The sequence below is a fragment of the Salmo trutta genome, chromosome 17 (genome assembly GCF_901001165.1).
Source record: "Salmo trutta chromosome 17, fSalTru1.1, whole genome shotgun sequence".
NCBI classification, from domain to species: domain Eukaryota; kingdom Metazoa; phylum Chordata; class Actinopteri; order Salmoniformes; family Salmonidae; genus Salmo; species Salmo trutta.
Genome location: NC_042973.1, coordinates 34,924,298 through 34,940,664, shown reverse-complemented (window position 1 = coordinate 34,940,664; position 16,367 = coordinate 34,924,298). Strand labels below are relative to the sequence as shown.

General features: G+C 43.8%; 2 protein-coding genes across 7 annotated transcripts in view; one reads left to right on the top strand and one right to left on the bottom strand.

The window, feature by feature from the left end:
- Nucleotides 1–530: 530 nt before the first annotated feature.
- LOC115152102 (F-box/LRR-repeat protein 14-like) lies at nt 531–3,272 on the top strand. Its single transcript, XM_029696622.1, has one exon. It carries the CDS (start codon nt 1,107–1,109, stop codon nt 2,316–2,318), a length of 1,212 nt encoding a protein of 403 aa, XP_029552482.1. The 5' UTR covers nt 531–1,106; the 3' UTR covers nt 2,319–3,272.
- An 831-nt stretch (nt 3,273–4,103) lies between these two features.
- Nucleotides 4,104–16,367, bottom strand: part of LOC115152093 (ELKS/Rab6-interacting/CAST family member 1-like) — a 33,288-nt gene continuing 21,024 nt past the window's right edge. For 4 of the 6 annotated variants that reach the window (XM_029696607.1, XM_029696609.1, XM_029696608.1 and 1 more), the window contains exons 14-21: nt 16,250–16,261; nt 15,865–16,000; nt 14,516–14,647; nt 12,246–12,406; nt 11,914–12,061; nt 11,340–11,435; nt 8,969–9,154; nt 4,104–8,750 (exon numbers count right to left, since the gene is read on the bottom strand). In XM_029696607.1, the coding sequence (XP_029552467.1) occupies nt 8,613–8,750; nt 8,969–9,154; nt 11,340–11,435; nt 11,914–12,061; nt 12,246–12,406; nt 14,516–14,647; nt 15,865–16,000; nt 16,250–16,261 (1,009 nt within the window). In that variant the 3' untranslated portion in view covers nt 4,104–8,612. Of the gene's footprint in view, nt 8,751–8,968; nt 9,155–9,731; nt 9,810–11,339; nt 11,436–11,913; nt 12,062–12,245; nt 12,407–14,515; nt 14,648–15,864; nt 16,001–16,249; nt 16,262–16,367 lie in introns of those variants that run through there. The other 2 variants (XR_003867421.1, XM_029696611.1) reach the window with 2 other exon arrangements.

Here is a 16,367-nt window from a genome sequence, read left to right as displayed (position 1 = left end):
TGGCATATGAGTTCCATCTTTTCCACCACCCGCGACTGAACTTCCTCTCACTACCATATTTGGTGGTGAGAAAACGTTCTAAACGGTTAATAGCCCACGTGACGTGTCTGCGTTACCGTTTCTATCTGTGGGGAAAATTTTCAGGTATTTTATGGAATTTCCACTGGCGATATTTTGGATCCTCAGAGCGTTACATTGTACTATTTCCCACCGAGGTCTTTTTTAAATACTCTGAGAATATATTATCATTCACAATACATAAAACAAAAATATTTAATTGATTTACAGTCGCTTCCAGAGGACCGCTAACTTGTAGCGAATTGGGCGAAACCAAGAATAAAAAAATATGGTGGTCCTAAAAAAGATTATTATCTTTAAAATCATTTCTGAGAAAAGTGATTATGTATAAAATATCAAACTTTTTAATATTTGTGTTATTAAATTCGGCCAATTACATTTATTACGTCTTCTCATATTAATGTGAATTGTTTATGTGAATTGTTTTTGTACCCTCCCCCAAAGCACTGCTGTTCCTACGTCGTCAGTTTGAAATGGTTGGCCAGACAAAGGCAGCACAGCGCAGCCACGGGAAGAAGCGCCACGAATCCATCAACAGAACTGAAATGCTAATATAAACGGTGCCTTTTTACCCATTACACAGAAGAAAAGAATACTGCGGGTTTCAGAGATACATTTTAAGTTTTTATTTTGAAAATGAACGACCGACTGGATCCATTTGAAGAACGACAACCGTCTTCTGACTTGAACATGGGTAGAGTCGCCTGACCGTCTCTGTTTTCCGCCTTATGGTTCGCTAGCTAGCCTAGGCTACTAGCCAGACAAGCTAACGTCAGCTAGTTATCTACGTTTTCGTGGGAAGTAGTTAGCTAACTATCTCAGTTCATTTGGAATAATATAACACAACCTGAAAACTTCGCGTTGGAATTTCAGATATGTATAATGTAAAGATGGTTTGGGATGCCTGGACTTTGAACATGTTATTTTTCTGAGTTACATTAGCTAACTTCGCGAACAGTTAACGTTAGCTAGCCTACTCGAATAATCGGATACCTGGTTAGTTTTGGCTAACCTCTCCCTTTCCAAACATGTTTGAAATGGAGACACACATATCTGGCCTCTTTCCGGAAATTTTAGCTATGATTTTCAGTTACTTGGACGTAAGGGACAAAGGTAGGGTGGCCCAAGTGTGTGCGGCCTGGAGGGACGCTTCGTACCACAAGTCTGTGTGGAGGGGGGTGGAAGCGAAGCTTCATCTGCGGAGGGCCAACCCGTCCCTGTTCCCCAGCCTCCATACCCGGGGCATCAAGAAGGTCCAGATCCTCAGCCTGCGGCGCAGCCTGAGCTACGTAATCCAGGGGATGCCAAACATTGAAAGCCTTAACCTATGCGGCTGTTTTAACCTCACGGACAACGGCCTCGGACATGCTTTTGTTCAGGACATCCCGTCCTTGCGGATCCTCAACCTCAGCCTCTGCAAACCAATCACAGACTCAAGCCTGGGCAGGATTGCCCAGTATCTGAAAAATCTAGAGGTGCTGGAACTCGGTGGCCTCAGTAACATCACCAACACAGGCCTTTTGCTCATTGCCTGGGGCTTGCACAAACTCAAGAGCCTTAATTTGCGGAGCTGCAGGCATGTGTCAGACGTGGGCATCGGTCACCTGGCTGGGATGACCCGAAGCGCTGCCGAAGGCTGCCTCTTTCTAGAGCAGCTGACCCTGCAGGACTGCCAAAAGCTGACGGACCTGTCCCTCAAACACGTCTCCAAGGGACTGGCCAATCTCAAGGTGCTCAACCTCAGCTTTTGCGGAGGAATATCAGACTCCAGTATGATCCACCTGTCGAATATGACTCACCTGTGGAGCCTCAACCTGCGGTCGTGTGACAACATCAGTGACACGGGCATCATGCACCTGGCAATGGGGTCTCTACAGCTTTCCGGCCTCGACGTGTCCTTCTGCGACAAGATAGGTGACCAGAGCCTGGCCTACATCGCCCAGGGGCTGTACCAGCTCAAGTCTCTGTCCCTGTGCTCCTGCCACATCAGTGACGACGGGATCAACCGGATGGTGCGTCAGATGCACGAGCTCAAGACGCTGAACATCGGGCAGTGTGTACGCATCACTGACAAGGGGCTGGAGCTGATCGCCGACCACCTGACGCAGCTCACCGGTATCGACCTGTATGGGTGTACCAAAATCACCAAGCGGGGTCTGGAGAGGATAACGCAGCTCCCGTGCCTTAAAGTGTTAAACCTGGGACTCTGGCAGATGACGGAGAGTGAGAAAGTGAGGTGAAAGCCAAGCTGGGAGGAAGAAGTGGGGGTTTTCACCGTGGAAGGTGTATTATTTTTCATCTTCATAGAATACCTGAGCGGAACAGTTTGTAGACTATTACATTACCTTTTAATAACTATAATACTGTGACCTTAATTTTAGTAGAAGGGATCAACCCTTTTTAAACATTCACTGTCATAGCATTATTCCACCCCTTATTTTGGTATAATTGCTTTCTCTCTTATTTCCATGTTAACTATCCTGTCATTGTATCACATAAGGTTTTTACTAGCTACCTCATTCATTGAAGAAACTGGAGTGCCTGGGACACAACCCCACTGTCTTTCCATGCAAACAAAAAAAAATATGGGTTATCTACCACATTTTTCAACTTTCCCTTTAACTGTTTACCAGTATTAATGATAGACAACTCATGCAAAACAACTATGTTCTAACACAGTCCATCTTAACACTGCACACGAAGGCCTTAATGCCTTGGATTGAAGCTTTGACTAAGAAGTATTTTTCTTATGTTAATAAATATATTTTTTATAATGAATGGCTGTAAGCCAGAACATTGTACTTCAAATTGAAGTGAATTGTTTGGTTTTGAAGTACACCTTTTTGAATTGGTAGTTTCCATGCCTGAGAAGTTGTACTCTAACATTGTAATCTGCCTTTCCTAATTCCTTCTGGTAAACATGAACAGTGTGGATATGACAGGGGTAAACTATCTGCCTTCTCCCCCCTGGGGACTTTAGAAGGGAGAGTGGAAAAATAGACTTTATCTTGCCCTTGGTTATCAAGAGCATGTATTTGAAGTCTGTATGCAACATCATATCAATAACCTACATCATATTTTCTCCTGTAAAGCCTTCAAGGAAAGATCATTGGTGTGTTTCTTAAAAAGGGTAATTTTAAAATGGTTTTATATTCCTACAACAGTGATATTTATTAATAAAAATGCTGAATGTTTTTTTGGGTGGAAATGGTTTGTTTAAGTTCTGTTGCCCATTTGAGGTTTATAGGAGGGCCTTTTTATGTAAAAACAGGTACTAAATATGGCACAAGGTGCAGGGTGTTCAGAACATTAGGGGCCATTCCATTATCTTACTCTAATACAAATTATGCTGGTCCAGAAACAACCAGATTGGCATAAAATCTGTCCTTTTCTATCTCCCTGGTGTTTTCAGGTCTGAACCGGATAGATGAAGTGAAATAGTGGATTAGCACCTACCATGGATGAGTTTCTGTCACTCTTTACACACCTATTCAGAAGTTGAGTTGAGGCGAAGGGTTGCCAATCACATTTGACCTCATCTCCCTAGTGGATCCACAGCGGGACACAGTCAAATTAAATATCAGGGCATGAAAACCATTCTTGGCAACTGCGACAGCTATTAGGTATAAAATGACAGACATGTATTACGGTATTCCAAGATAAGCTATTAGGGTGGCATGTAGCCTAGCGGTTAGAGTGTTGTACCAGTAAATTAAAGGTCACTGGTTCGATTACCCGAGCCGGCAAGGCACCTAACCCTAATTTGCTCCAGGTGTGCTGTACTATTATAACTGACCCTGTAAAACAACACATTTCACTGCACCTATCCGGTGTGTTATAAAAACAGAGTCGCACACTTCATATGTATAACCTCCCAGTAATTTATTGGGTTAAAAAACGTTTCAGCATCACTGTGCCTTTTATCCGGTGTGTGACAAATCATTTTGTTTTATCTTACACTTAATTATGCTTATAAATATGCACAATGGTAGTCCTGTAAACAAAAATCCCCAAAGAGAGTGAAAGACTGATAGGATATGTTTATTTACATACAAAATGCAAATACTCAAACGTGTCTGTTTTGCTTTCATTTTACATAGATAACTTTTTTCATCATTAACACAGACGGAAGGCAGTACATTTCCTTTACAAATGCAAAAGAAAGTGAAAAAATAAAATGAGAACCATGACTTTAGAAGTAGCCCCTTTAACAGCACTGTGTTCCTGAATGAAGAGTTTAAAACAAAGTTATCACAGACTGGTGAGTCCACAGACATTAAGGCAAGGGCAGGGATAGACAGGCTAGGGCCCTGTTGCAACTTTTCTGAAAGACACATTTTTTTCCTCCTTCCTGAAATAAAACTGTTCTCATGACCTGGATAGGTGAAAGCTGACCAGTGAAACCCTTTGCTTTTACCTCTACGATTTTGTCAGGTCAGTAATAACTTCTGGAAAGGGAGATAGCCAGGATGTGATTCTAAAGTACTCTCTGGCCTATGGATAAGGGGCAGGATAGGAGAACCTAAACAGTAGCCTAGTCTCCAACTCTGGTCCTGGAGACCAAGCTGATTTGTAGCTTATCATTATTCAACCATGGACAGATTGAAATGGAAATGTACTGTACAGAGCAGTTCTAAATGCCAGAGACTGGCAGCGTGCTCTCTGTAAATCAGGCCACTGAATAAGCACCAGGAGAACCATGGTTGGAAACTGTTCTGTCCTAAACGGTCAGACTACTGTGTGAGACAAGTGGAGAACAGAGGAACACAGTCTAGGGGGCGTCATTCCCACAAACATCTCGGATATATGAAATAACTAAGTACTGGAACCTCAGGGTAATACGTTTACATCATGTGGAAAAAGTATACATAAAAAATCCAAGAAATATAAATGAAAGAAAATAAAAAGTACTCTCCCTCTACACAGTCACAGTTTGAAAACGTTTGAAGTTTACATGTAATTTGACATTTATAAAAGTGTATTTTTTTTTTTTACAAATATTTCTCCAGTTTTAGCTGAAGACACTAGAACGGTCCGCCATTTTGTTCAGAGAGCCTTGCTCCTCATGATTCTGTGCAAACATTCAATGCATATATATCCATATGGTCAACATCATACTTTATATGTATATATATTTATAGAACATGACTTTCCGCAATTTATGGCAGTACGGTCATATCTTTTGTCTTCAGACAAATTGAGACACACACACACACACACACAATAGACAACTAACTGCACTGCTTTTAGCTTCTCACTTAGTTTTTTTTACAGAATTCACAACATCTTCCACTGGGTTACATTTATGTAGTCACTACTAGGGTTGAACGGCGGGAACCCGGTTACCGGGATTTACCTCTCAAAATCACTCGCTTTTCCCTAGGATAAATAACTGCGAGAAACCGGTAAATTATAATAAATTATTTATATGAACAGCATGGTGTGAAATGGAACTGTTATATTATATGCAATGTCTAAATCTGGCTTCTCTACAGCCTCTGCATGAATCAACACTCAGGGTGGGGACTGACAGCCCATCTCAGTATGGAGCACAGTTCATAATGCTTGTAGACCTAACATCTCAAATTTTTGTTCATGTGACAGGTGGGGACTACATTTGCTGCAGCATAGCCTATGATACAGTAATATAAAGACCTAATGTGTGTCTAAGTTACCCATCTCCTTTTGGCTTTCGGGGGTCTTCTTTTTTCTCTGTCGCTGTCCATCAACTCCATACAAAATAGATAATCCTGTTCTAGATTGATATATAGCCCTATATATAGAGATGTTCTAGCCTACCTTCTACAGGTAACACGTTCAATGCAGTATTATCCTTATATTTAGCTAATTAATGATGGGTTATGCATAATAAGCCTCTGTCTCTTATGCAATATGCAAGCACCTGTGCTTCGCTGGCCTCTCTCCTTAAAAAACGCTCCTTAGCTCTTGGAGTCCCATGCAGGAAAAGCTAGACCAGAATAGCTTGCTGGACATCATTTTTTTAGCATTTTTTATACCAATAGACTATTCGAAGAGAGATGCAAGCTCTTTTTAGCTGAATGTTATACACAGAAGCCAATAGAACTCATGGGTAATTTGAAAGATGAGCGAACTCGCGATGGCGGTAGGCTATAGCAGTTATTCATTCAGACCCATAACCATTCAATCTTTGTGAAGCGAAGTGAAAGCCTGTTGCATCTAATTCTAGTCCTATATTATTCAAGGATGTCATTAAAATGATGAAGATAAGGACAACGAAACGTATTTCATTGAATTGTTGAAAATCGCGGCAGGAATGAGAGAAAGAGGATAACATCCTGGGTATATAAAGGTAGGTATAGAAATATGTCAGCCTGCTAATTATACAAATAGGCCCAATTATATTTCAAAATTAAAATCAAATTCGCTAGCCAATACTTTTAACTTTGTAGGCCGCATGTGCTGCACCAGAATTGCATGTTCTCTTCTGCTTCATCATGGTTTCAACAATGTGCCTAATTCCAGTCCATATAATACAATACAGTTCACACTCAAAAAGAATAACCTACTAGAGCTACTTTAATTTATTTACCCAAGAGAGCATAGGCTATAGCTGGCAACATCTAGGAGCTTCTATGTTTTTCTGTCACACATAATGTGCAGTAGCCTTTATCATACATGTTTTGGATAATGGCATAATAATTTGGGCTTGGGCTCATTTAATGTTGTTAATGTAGGGCTCATAAATGTTTGAAAAATATACGGCTCATCAGGCTCAGGTAGATTCAGATTAGAATTTTCATGCTGATCAAAGCTCTAATCAAATCCAAACATATATGCGTTTCTAATTCTTTTGAATGAAACTTCCGGTTTTGGTGGGAAACACCAGGTTACCCAGGAGAAAAGTGATTTATTTTGGGGATGGAACATTTCTAAAACACCGGGAAAATATTCAACCTGTGTCACTACGTATTTAATGAGTCATTTACAAATTGGTTTCAAAAAAAGTTCAAACCCCCCGGGAAGGGACTTTCATATCCTTTTAACTAGGATTCACTATCATTTCATTACAAGAACCGTACGCTCTGAAGCTTTGGAAAAATGCACAAAATGGGCAACGTCAATCTCAGGGAACATAATTCAATCAAAAATGAAACAATGATAATGTTTTATAAAGTCATATCTATAGAAACCTTGGATGAGATCCTATGACTGGTAATCTCTTCATGTCAAGCTGTAGCACCAATAGAACTGAGGAATAAAAAGGTCCTTCATGTAGGTCCAGTACTGATCCCTTTGCACACTCAATCGTACCGTCCCAAGTGTCACCCTATTCCATATAGTGCACTACAGTGGAGGGTGCTGAGGGGAGGACGGCTCATAATAAGGCCTGGAACGGAGTTAATGGAATGGATTCAAACACATGGAAACCATGGAAACCATGTGTTTGATACCATTCCCCTACAGCCATTACCACGAGCCTGTCCTCCCCCATTAAGGTGCCACCAACTTCCTGTGGTCCACTACTAGAAGTGTACGTGGCTATGACTCTCTGAAAATAAACTAACGTTGCATACCTCATATTGAAGAGGGTGCTGTGTGCAAAACCATCTAAAACCAACCACTACCCCCCCCCCCCTCCTCTCTGTTTCTCTCCCCCCTTCTCCATCTGGTCCAAATCCTTACTTGATGTAAATCAGACACTGATGTCAATGGGAGATGTGTGTGGAAGTTCAAGTTAGGTTATTGAGTTAGGATTCCTCCCGCTTACGTCTTAAGATCCGTTCACAGAACATGCAGTGAGTCAGCCAGAGATAAAGCCCCACAAGCCCTAAAACCCAGCTAGTGTTTCTCTCTCTAAGGATCTAATTGGGTGGTGGAGGGAAAATGGGAAAAGTTTTGTTGTCCAGAAACTCACATAGGAGATTCTTAATAGGAAATAACACGTAATATATGCTAAATGTTTTTGTTTAAATGGTCACTGGTTTCTAAACATTTCCATGCCACGACTCCCCACCATTCAGAAAAAACACTGGTTTAGATACAAAGAGAAAACAACGGTGGTGTCAGTAGGGACGAAACAACGGTGGTGTCAGTAGGGACGAAACAACGGTGGTGTCAGTAGGGACGAAACAACGGTGGTGTCAGTAGGGACGAAACAACGGTGGTGTCAGTAGGGACGAAACAACGGTGGTGTCAGTAGGGACGAAAACTGAGAAAACTGAAAGAAATGAAACAGGGAGGTGCGACCTTAACTTTGTTTTCTCTTTCAAAACGTTTTTGTGCGATGTGCACTACTGAACACAACCCATGACTGGCATGCATCTCCATCCTTCCACCATTAGCCCACTGTGTGACTGTTCTTCATCAGTTAATCATCATCATCTCCTCAGGCTGGTGAATCTCCCCAGGAATGAGAATTGAGCATGTGGGGGTGTAGTATGATCGCTCAGTCCTCCCTCCACCAAGATCATGTGTGGATAGATGGGAGGAAGGTTGTCTGAAGCTCATGCATGGTCCTTGGGTCATCAGGGGTGGTCTGTAAAGGTGAGAGTTCAGCAGGACTCCTCCAGCGCGTTGACCACCTGCTCCAGGATGTCAGGGCAGTAGTCAGCGATCTGCTGCAGCACTGAGTTGGCATACTCCTGCAGCTCCCCACTCTCCTTCTCACACAACTCCAACTCCAGTTCCAACTAAGGAGGAAGGGAGGGGTGAGAAAAAGGGACAGAGGGAGAGGTAATGAGTTAGCATACTTCTCCTCCCCCTCCATCTCCCTTGAGGCGATAAAAACTTCACTCATTCCTGTTAAGAGTAAGATATGACAGAGCACAGAAAGAAAGATGGAGGGTGAGAAAGAGATGGGGAACAAGAGAGAGAGAGAAAACACCAGAGGGAGGGACTCCTCTGTTACCTGCTTCAAAGTCATCTTGTGTAGCTCCTCCTCCCAGGCTGGTGGGTTGGTGTGGTGATAGTGGGGGGGTGGGGTCAGGACGCTGAGGATGCTGGGGTCTCGGTCGTGGCAGAGGTCAGTCAGGTGGGCAATGTAGAGCTTAAGCTTATTGCGATTCTCACTCAGGGACAGGAGAGGGGGGATCATCTGGAGGGGGGAGAGGAAAGGGAGAAAGAAATGGAAGAGCCAGTTGGATAAGAGAGAGATAAGAAGAGAGATAACAAAAGTGACATTAGGTCCCTGTGTGTTTTCAGAGACTAAACCATGCTAAACCAGAATCATGGAGCATGCAGAAGGAGGAGGAATAAGGCTGCATCTCACATGCATTAGATCACAAGGAGATAAGATTGTGGAGTCTGGTATGTGGGACAGAAGTGTGTCGTGTGTGTGTGTGTGTGTCTGCCTATTTGGCCGACTCAGTTGTTCACAAACAGTGTCCAAGCTACAGTACATGGTGGGCAGACAAACACTGAAACACCATCCAAGGTAACAACAGAGATATCATTCCCACAGAAAATACAAATATGAGAACAGATGACATGTACCAAACACTGCACGGACCAACTCACTGCACCAACATAAAATGGTGAGAGGAGAAACGGACGACAAAACAAAATGGAGGAGCAAAACGGGACACACTGACGATGGAGTGAGAGACGGGCATACATGCCAGGAAGGTGGTGGAAAATGGACAGATGACTCGGACATTCATTTGTGCTCTCACCCTTCTGAACAAAATGGCTGAGAGAGAGAGGGGAGGGGGGCGCAGGGTTGGCTATGCCCAAATACCCTCCTCATCATCCTATTGGACAGATGGTTTAGCCAATTGCAGCATTAGAAAAGAACACTTGGTTAGTGTGTGTGTGTGTGTGTGTGTGTGTGTGTGTGTGTGTGTGTGAGAGAGAGTGTGACAGAAAAATAGGAGTGCGAGACAGAAAACTGACCAAAAATCAATGTCTGTGGACATTGAAATCAAGGACGGTCCGGATTGCACCAAAAAAGATGTCCAAAAGGCATCTGCATCAGTCCGTGCTTACTGAGCTGTAGCCTACCATGTCTGCCTGTTATCAATGTAAAACAGGCTGTTGCATTGGATTTATTAGTCCTGATTCCTGTAAATAATCAATTTGGCTATTTAAGTTCTGAATATCAGCTAGCGAACTTTATCAGGAGTTATCGTGAGCCTATTTGCAATGTGTTTACACAGCGGGAAAAGCAGAAGTATTTAATTTTTCTCAAAGATCAGCTTGTCAAAAATGGACAGATACAAACTTAAAAATACTGATCATGACAAAGGGGTGAAACTCCTGGACAACAGTTGTGATTGTCCATTCCATTTTGTCCATTTTACTTTGTTTGACCTGGCCTGTTTTTAGGATATGTTGTTTGTTAACATGACAGCACATATTTTATTTGATTTAGCATCATTTAGGTTAGGCAATTTGACCAGAGAAACCTGCATGATGTAAAAAGTGTCCATCTCGTTACATAGTCATATATTTTATCTCCAGCCTGCAGGCTACAGAAAAGGCCACATACTCTTTCTACCATATCCTATATCAGAGTTTCCCAAACTTGGTCCTGGCCCCCCCCCCCCCCTGGGTGAACGTTTTGGTGTTTGTCCTAGCACTACACAGCTGATTCAAACTACCAACTCATCATCAAGCTTTGATTATTTTAATCAGCTGTGTAGTGCTAGGGGGGTAAAAACAAAACGTTCACCCGGGGGGGGGGGGGGCGCAGGACCGAGTTTGGGAAACCCTACCCTATATCTGCTACATGATTTATGTTAGATTCTTTTTTTGACGCAACGTTGGTGGAGCACCGCAGCGATGAGTCTCTCCAACAGCACCCTGGAGAGGCATGCTGGGAATGGACAAACTAAATATTTTGCGTCCCTGCCTTTGACAAAGTGGGCACGGTTTATCACAGGGCGGCATCAGCGCTCACCTAAAAATCCCATATGCCACTGGTTGGGAGAAATTGTCATTGTTTTTGGGCAGAATTATGTGAGGTTTTATTTGTTGTTGGAGGTGTGTCTAGGTCAGTTTAGTTCAGAAGATGCCGCCCTCATCAATCTGCCGCCATAGGTGGCTGCCTAATCCAATTTCAATCAAATGTATTTATAAAGCCCTTCTGTCATCAGCTGATGTCACAAAGTGCTGTACAGAAACCCAGGCTAAAACCCCAAACAGCAAGCATGCAGGTGTAATCCTGCCTAATGAGCTGTCCGGCCGTGATAACTTTATGTACTGGAGAAAGATGGTCTATTCTGGTTAAGCTACACGTGTGTTAAAAAAATATGATTCTGTTTGGTTGACTGGGTACCCACCTGATCTGGAGAAGGTTTGTGATTGGTCTGGTCGGGAGCGGTCTTCAAGTGGTCGTCCTCATAGTTGTCTGCCATTAGCTTCATACGGTTCTGAGTCTGAACGAGAGAGATAGAGAGAATGTGGACACGATTTCAGTGGGAGACTAAAGGGATTTTTGACCAGCATACTCATTTACATTACATTTTAGTCATTTAGCAGATGCTCTTATCCAAAGCGACTTACAGATGCAATTAGGGTTAAATGCTTTGCTCAAGGGCACAGACAGATTTCTCACCTAGTCTTCTTGTGGATTTGAACCAGCGACCTTTCGGTTACTGGCCCAACGCTCTTAACCGCCATGCTACCTGCCACCCTAATCATGGTGCATTGAGCAGACAGCTGTGCCGAGAGAAGTTTATGGCTGCCTACTGTTTGATTTTGACACTTGCTGCAAAGTTAAAAGCTATACCTACAAACCATCTCAGGTCTGTTAAGTCTCCCCCCATTTCAGGTGAAGGAGATGAGTAGAGGAAGTGACTTTACAGAGGCCTATGTGGCTGGACATAGGTAACATGACGAGGGATTGTTCCCTACCTGCTGTTTGAGCTGTTGTACCAGACGGTCCTTCTCTCTCTTTAGCAGAGCCACCTCGTCCTGCGTCTTCTTCTTCTTGGACGAGGACAGCTCCAGCAGGGCAATGTTGGCGTCCTTCTCACTGATGGCTGCCAGCAGCGCCTCCTGTCTGCACCAAGGAGGTATTACAGGGTGGCATTTTAGAATGAGTCATTTACAGGATATTCTATTACCTGACTGTATTACAGCATTACCTGACTACCAAGTCAGCAGACATGTTGCAGTGTGAAAGTGGAGGGAATGGGTGTATATACTGTGTGTGTATGATGCGTGTGTCTTCGTGCGTGTCTTACTTCATTTCCAGCACCTCCTCCAGGTGTTTCCTGCGTTCGGCCCTCAACGTGGTCAGGTGAGTCTCCTTCTCACACAGGGACTGTTGGGTAGATGACAGCTTGGCCCTCATAGACTCCAGCTCCTGTTTCACCTTCTCCATGGCCCCCAGCAGCTCCTCAATCTGCACACATAATAAAAATAAGACAATACAAAGACAAGCAGAGAGTGAAAATGTATGAGATATGTTTATCATTCAAAGACATAACCTTCCTCAAGTACCCTCAAGCCGTCAAGCAAAGGCACAAAAGAAAGAACCCCTAGCCCTTACACCCTATCCCCTTGGCACTAGCCCTTACACCAAGGTTCCCCCATCTGGCAGACTGCAGGCCAAATATTTGCCACCCCTAAGTTTTCTAATGTTCATTGTTGGACATAAAAGACTGGAAAAAAGTCAGGAAATCAGCTCCAAGTTATATAATTGTGTAAATCTGTTCCCAAGTATTCCCACGCAAAATAGAGAGACACACATGATCATATACAAATATAAGCAAGGACTGAAATGATTACATCGGTTTGGGCTTCTTGTGGTAAGTTTGCAGTCTACAAATTATTTGTAAATAGATTCCGGCCCCCCGAACATCCGCGCAAAAAACAAAATGGTCTCACGGCTGCTCTAGTTGATGATTCCTAACTTACACCCCATCCCCTTGGCACTGGCTCTTACACCCCCATCCCCTTGGCACTGGCTCTTACACCCCATCCCCTTGGCACTGGCTCTTACACCCCATCCCCTTGGCACTGGCTCTTACACCCCATCCCCTTGGCACTGGCTCTTACACCCCATCCCCTTGGCACTGGCTCTTACACCCCATCCCCTTGGCACTGGCTCTTACACCCCATCCCCTTGGCACTGGCTCTTACACCCCATCCCCTTGGCACTGGCTCTTACACCCCATCCCCTTGGCACTGGCTCTTACACCCCATCCCCTTGGCACTGGCTCTTACACCCCATCCCCTTGGCACTGGCTCTTACACCCCATCCCCTTGGCACTGGCTCTTACACCCCATCCCCTTGGCACTGGCTCTTACACCCCATCCCCTTGGCACTGGCTCTTACACCCCATCCCCTTGGCACTGGCTCTTACACCCCATCCCCTTGGCACTGGCTCTTACACCCCCATCCCCTTGGCACTGGCTCTTACACCCCATCCCCTTGGCACTGGCTCTTACACCCCATCCCCTTGGCACTAGCTCTTACACCCCATCCCCTTGGCACTGGCTCTTACACCCCATCCCCTTGGCACTGGCTCTTACACCCCATCCCCTTGGCACTGGCTCTTACACCCCATCCCCTTGGCACTAGCTCTTACACCCCATCCCCTTGGCACTAGCTCTTACACCCCATCCCCTTGGCACTAGCTCTTACACCCCATCCCCTTGGCACTAGCTCTTACACCCCATCCCCTTGGCACTAGCTCTTACACCCCATCCCCTTGGCACTGGCTCTTACACCTTATAGCACCTAGGTACTAGTGTAAATCTGAACAGATTGATGGGTAATAGACCAGCAATATGGTGAACAGGGCTAGGGGTTGTTTCTGGATCCAACCCCACTGAGGTGTTGAACGTACAACAAGGGGCTCCAATGACAGATCTAAACAGCAATAAAGGTACTACTTCACTATAGTACTTTCATTTAACTGGCATTTACTTAGAAGTCACATGGTTAATAGTACAACCCAACATTGCTAAATAATAACTATTGGCTTTCTCTGGGGTGTAATGTTGGTATCATTGGTTACCAACAAGTCACAGATTGGCGTCACGAGAAACAAGTATCAGATTGTTCTGGTTTAGTTTACACCATGTAATTTCGAAGTGAATAGTAGGTAAATGGTACATGATAACATGGTCTAAAGAGCTACTGATCCAAAAGGGTGAAATACAACAGAGGAGGATCATTACGTCATACCTTAGACCACTTAAAGTGGACGTGGTTGGACTCATGCATTGGTTTGTGTGAGTGCTTCTGAGAGGCAGTAAGTAACAGAGAAAACAGGAGAAAATGAGAGACAAGAAAACTGAGAAAAGGAGGGACAGAGTGAAACATGGCCAGCAGATGGGATGAGAGGAGAAAGGATATAGAAGCTGTGTGTGTGTAGCTTTGTACATACGTGTGTATTTGTGTTGCACGTGTTTTGCGTGTGTACCCTTGTGTTGCGCGTGTGCGTCTTACTTCATCTCCAACACCTCCTCCAGGTGTGTGTACTTGTGTTAAGTGTGTGTGTACCTGTTTCTCCTGGTGGTTCCTGGCAGCCTCCTCCTGTGCCAGCACCATCTCTCTCTCTGCTGTAATCTGAACACTCTCCCTCAGAGCCTCCTCTAACTCCTCGATACGCTCAGTCTTCAACCGCAGAGAGTCCTAGATGGGAGGGGAGAGAAGACTGAGGTAGATAAAGACATTTTACATAAAGGATATTTACAGTACCAGTCAAAAGTTTGGACACCCATACTCATTCAAGGGTTGTTATTTTTACTATTTTCTACATTTTAGAATAATAGTGAAGACATCAAAACTATGAAATAACACATATGAAATCAAGTAGTAAGCAAAAAAGTCTTAAATCAAAATATATTTTATATTTGAGATTCTTCAAAGTAGCCACCCTTTGCCTTGATGACAGCTTTGCACACTCTTGGCATTCTCTCAACCAGCTTCACCTGGAATGCTTTTCCAAAAGTCTTGAAGGAGTTCCCACATATGCTGAGCACTTGTTGGCTGCTTTTCCTTCACTCTGCGGTCCAACTCATCCCAAACCATCTCAATTGGGTTGAGGTCAGGTGATTGTCAAGGCCAGGTCATCTGATGCAGCACTCCATCACTCTCCTTCTTGGCCAAATAACCCTTATACAGCCTAGAGGTCATGCAGCAGAGGTAACTCTGCGTCTTCCTTTCCTGTGGCGGTCCTCATGAGATCCAGTTTCATCATATCGCTTGATGTTCTTGCAACTGCACTTGAAGAAACTTTTACAATTCTTGAAATTTTCCAGATTGACTGACCTTCATGTCTTAAAGTAACGATGGACTGTCATTTCTCATTGTTTATTTGAGCTGACTTGCCATAATATGGATTTGGTATTTACCAAATAGGGCTATCTTCTGTATACAACCCCCACCTTGTCACAACACAACTCATTGGCTCAAACGCATTAAGAAGAAAATAAATTCCACAAATTAACAAGGCACACCTGTTAATCCAAATGAATTCCAGGTGACTACCTCATGAAGCTGGTTGAGAGAATGCCAAGAGTGTGCAAAGTTGTCATCAAGGCAAAGGGAGGCTACTTTGAAGAATCTCAAATATATTTTAATTTGTTTAACACTTATTTGGTTACTACATCATTCCATATGTGTTAGTTCATAGTGTTGATGTCTTCACTACTATTCTACAATGTAGAAAATTGTAAAAAAATAAAAATAAAACCCCTTGAATTAGTAGGTGTCCAAACTTTTGACTGGTACTATATGTCAAACAAAATTTTGTGCAACAAGAAGAGCTTTCTTTATCAGTGTTGTTATTAGTCACACATCCATAGACCCCCCCCCCCCCCACACACACACACACACGTGTGCCTTACCTTGACCTGTTGAGAGCTCTCTGAGATGTTGTCCTCTCTCTTTTTAGCTTCGTCCACTAGTCGGGCGTTCCTACTTTTCTCCACCTGCTCCTTATGTTTCAGGGATGCCACCTTCTTACTCTGGTCCTTGGTCTGCCTGCAAGGCACCATGGGACACAAGAGGACTGGGTTACAGACATTCCCATAAGGTTACACTCATAACGCTAAAGCATCACAGAGGGAGAGGGTGTTAGAGAGGGGGGGGGTGAAGTGGGATAAAGTGAAGAGAGTGGTGAAAGTGAGAGGGCAGGGAGAGCAAAAGCAATTGAGATTAAAAGAGAGTGGGGGTTGTGGGGGAAAGGTAGGAAGTCCAGCCAGTAGACAGAGCAGAGAACATGTTACTAACCTGGAGGACTGACTGGAGAGGAGACAAGAGAGTTCCAGCATAAAGACAAGAAGGCAAGAGACAGAGAGACACAGATTCAGAGAGCAGGAAGACGAGATGAAAGGAAGGAGAAGAGGAG

Excerpts from the sequence above, each read along its gene's own strand:
- LOC115152102 (XM_029696622.1), top strand. The coding sequence starts at position 1,107 with ATGTTTGAAATGGAGACACACATATCTGGCCTCTTTCCGGAAATTTTA.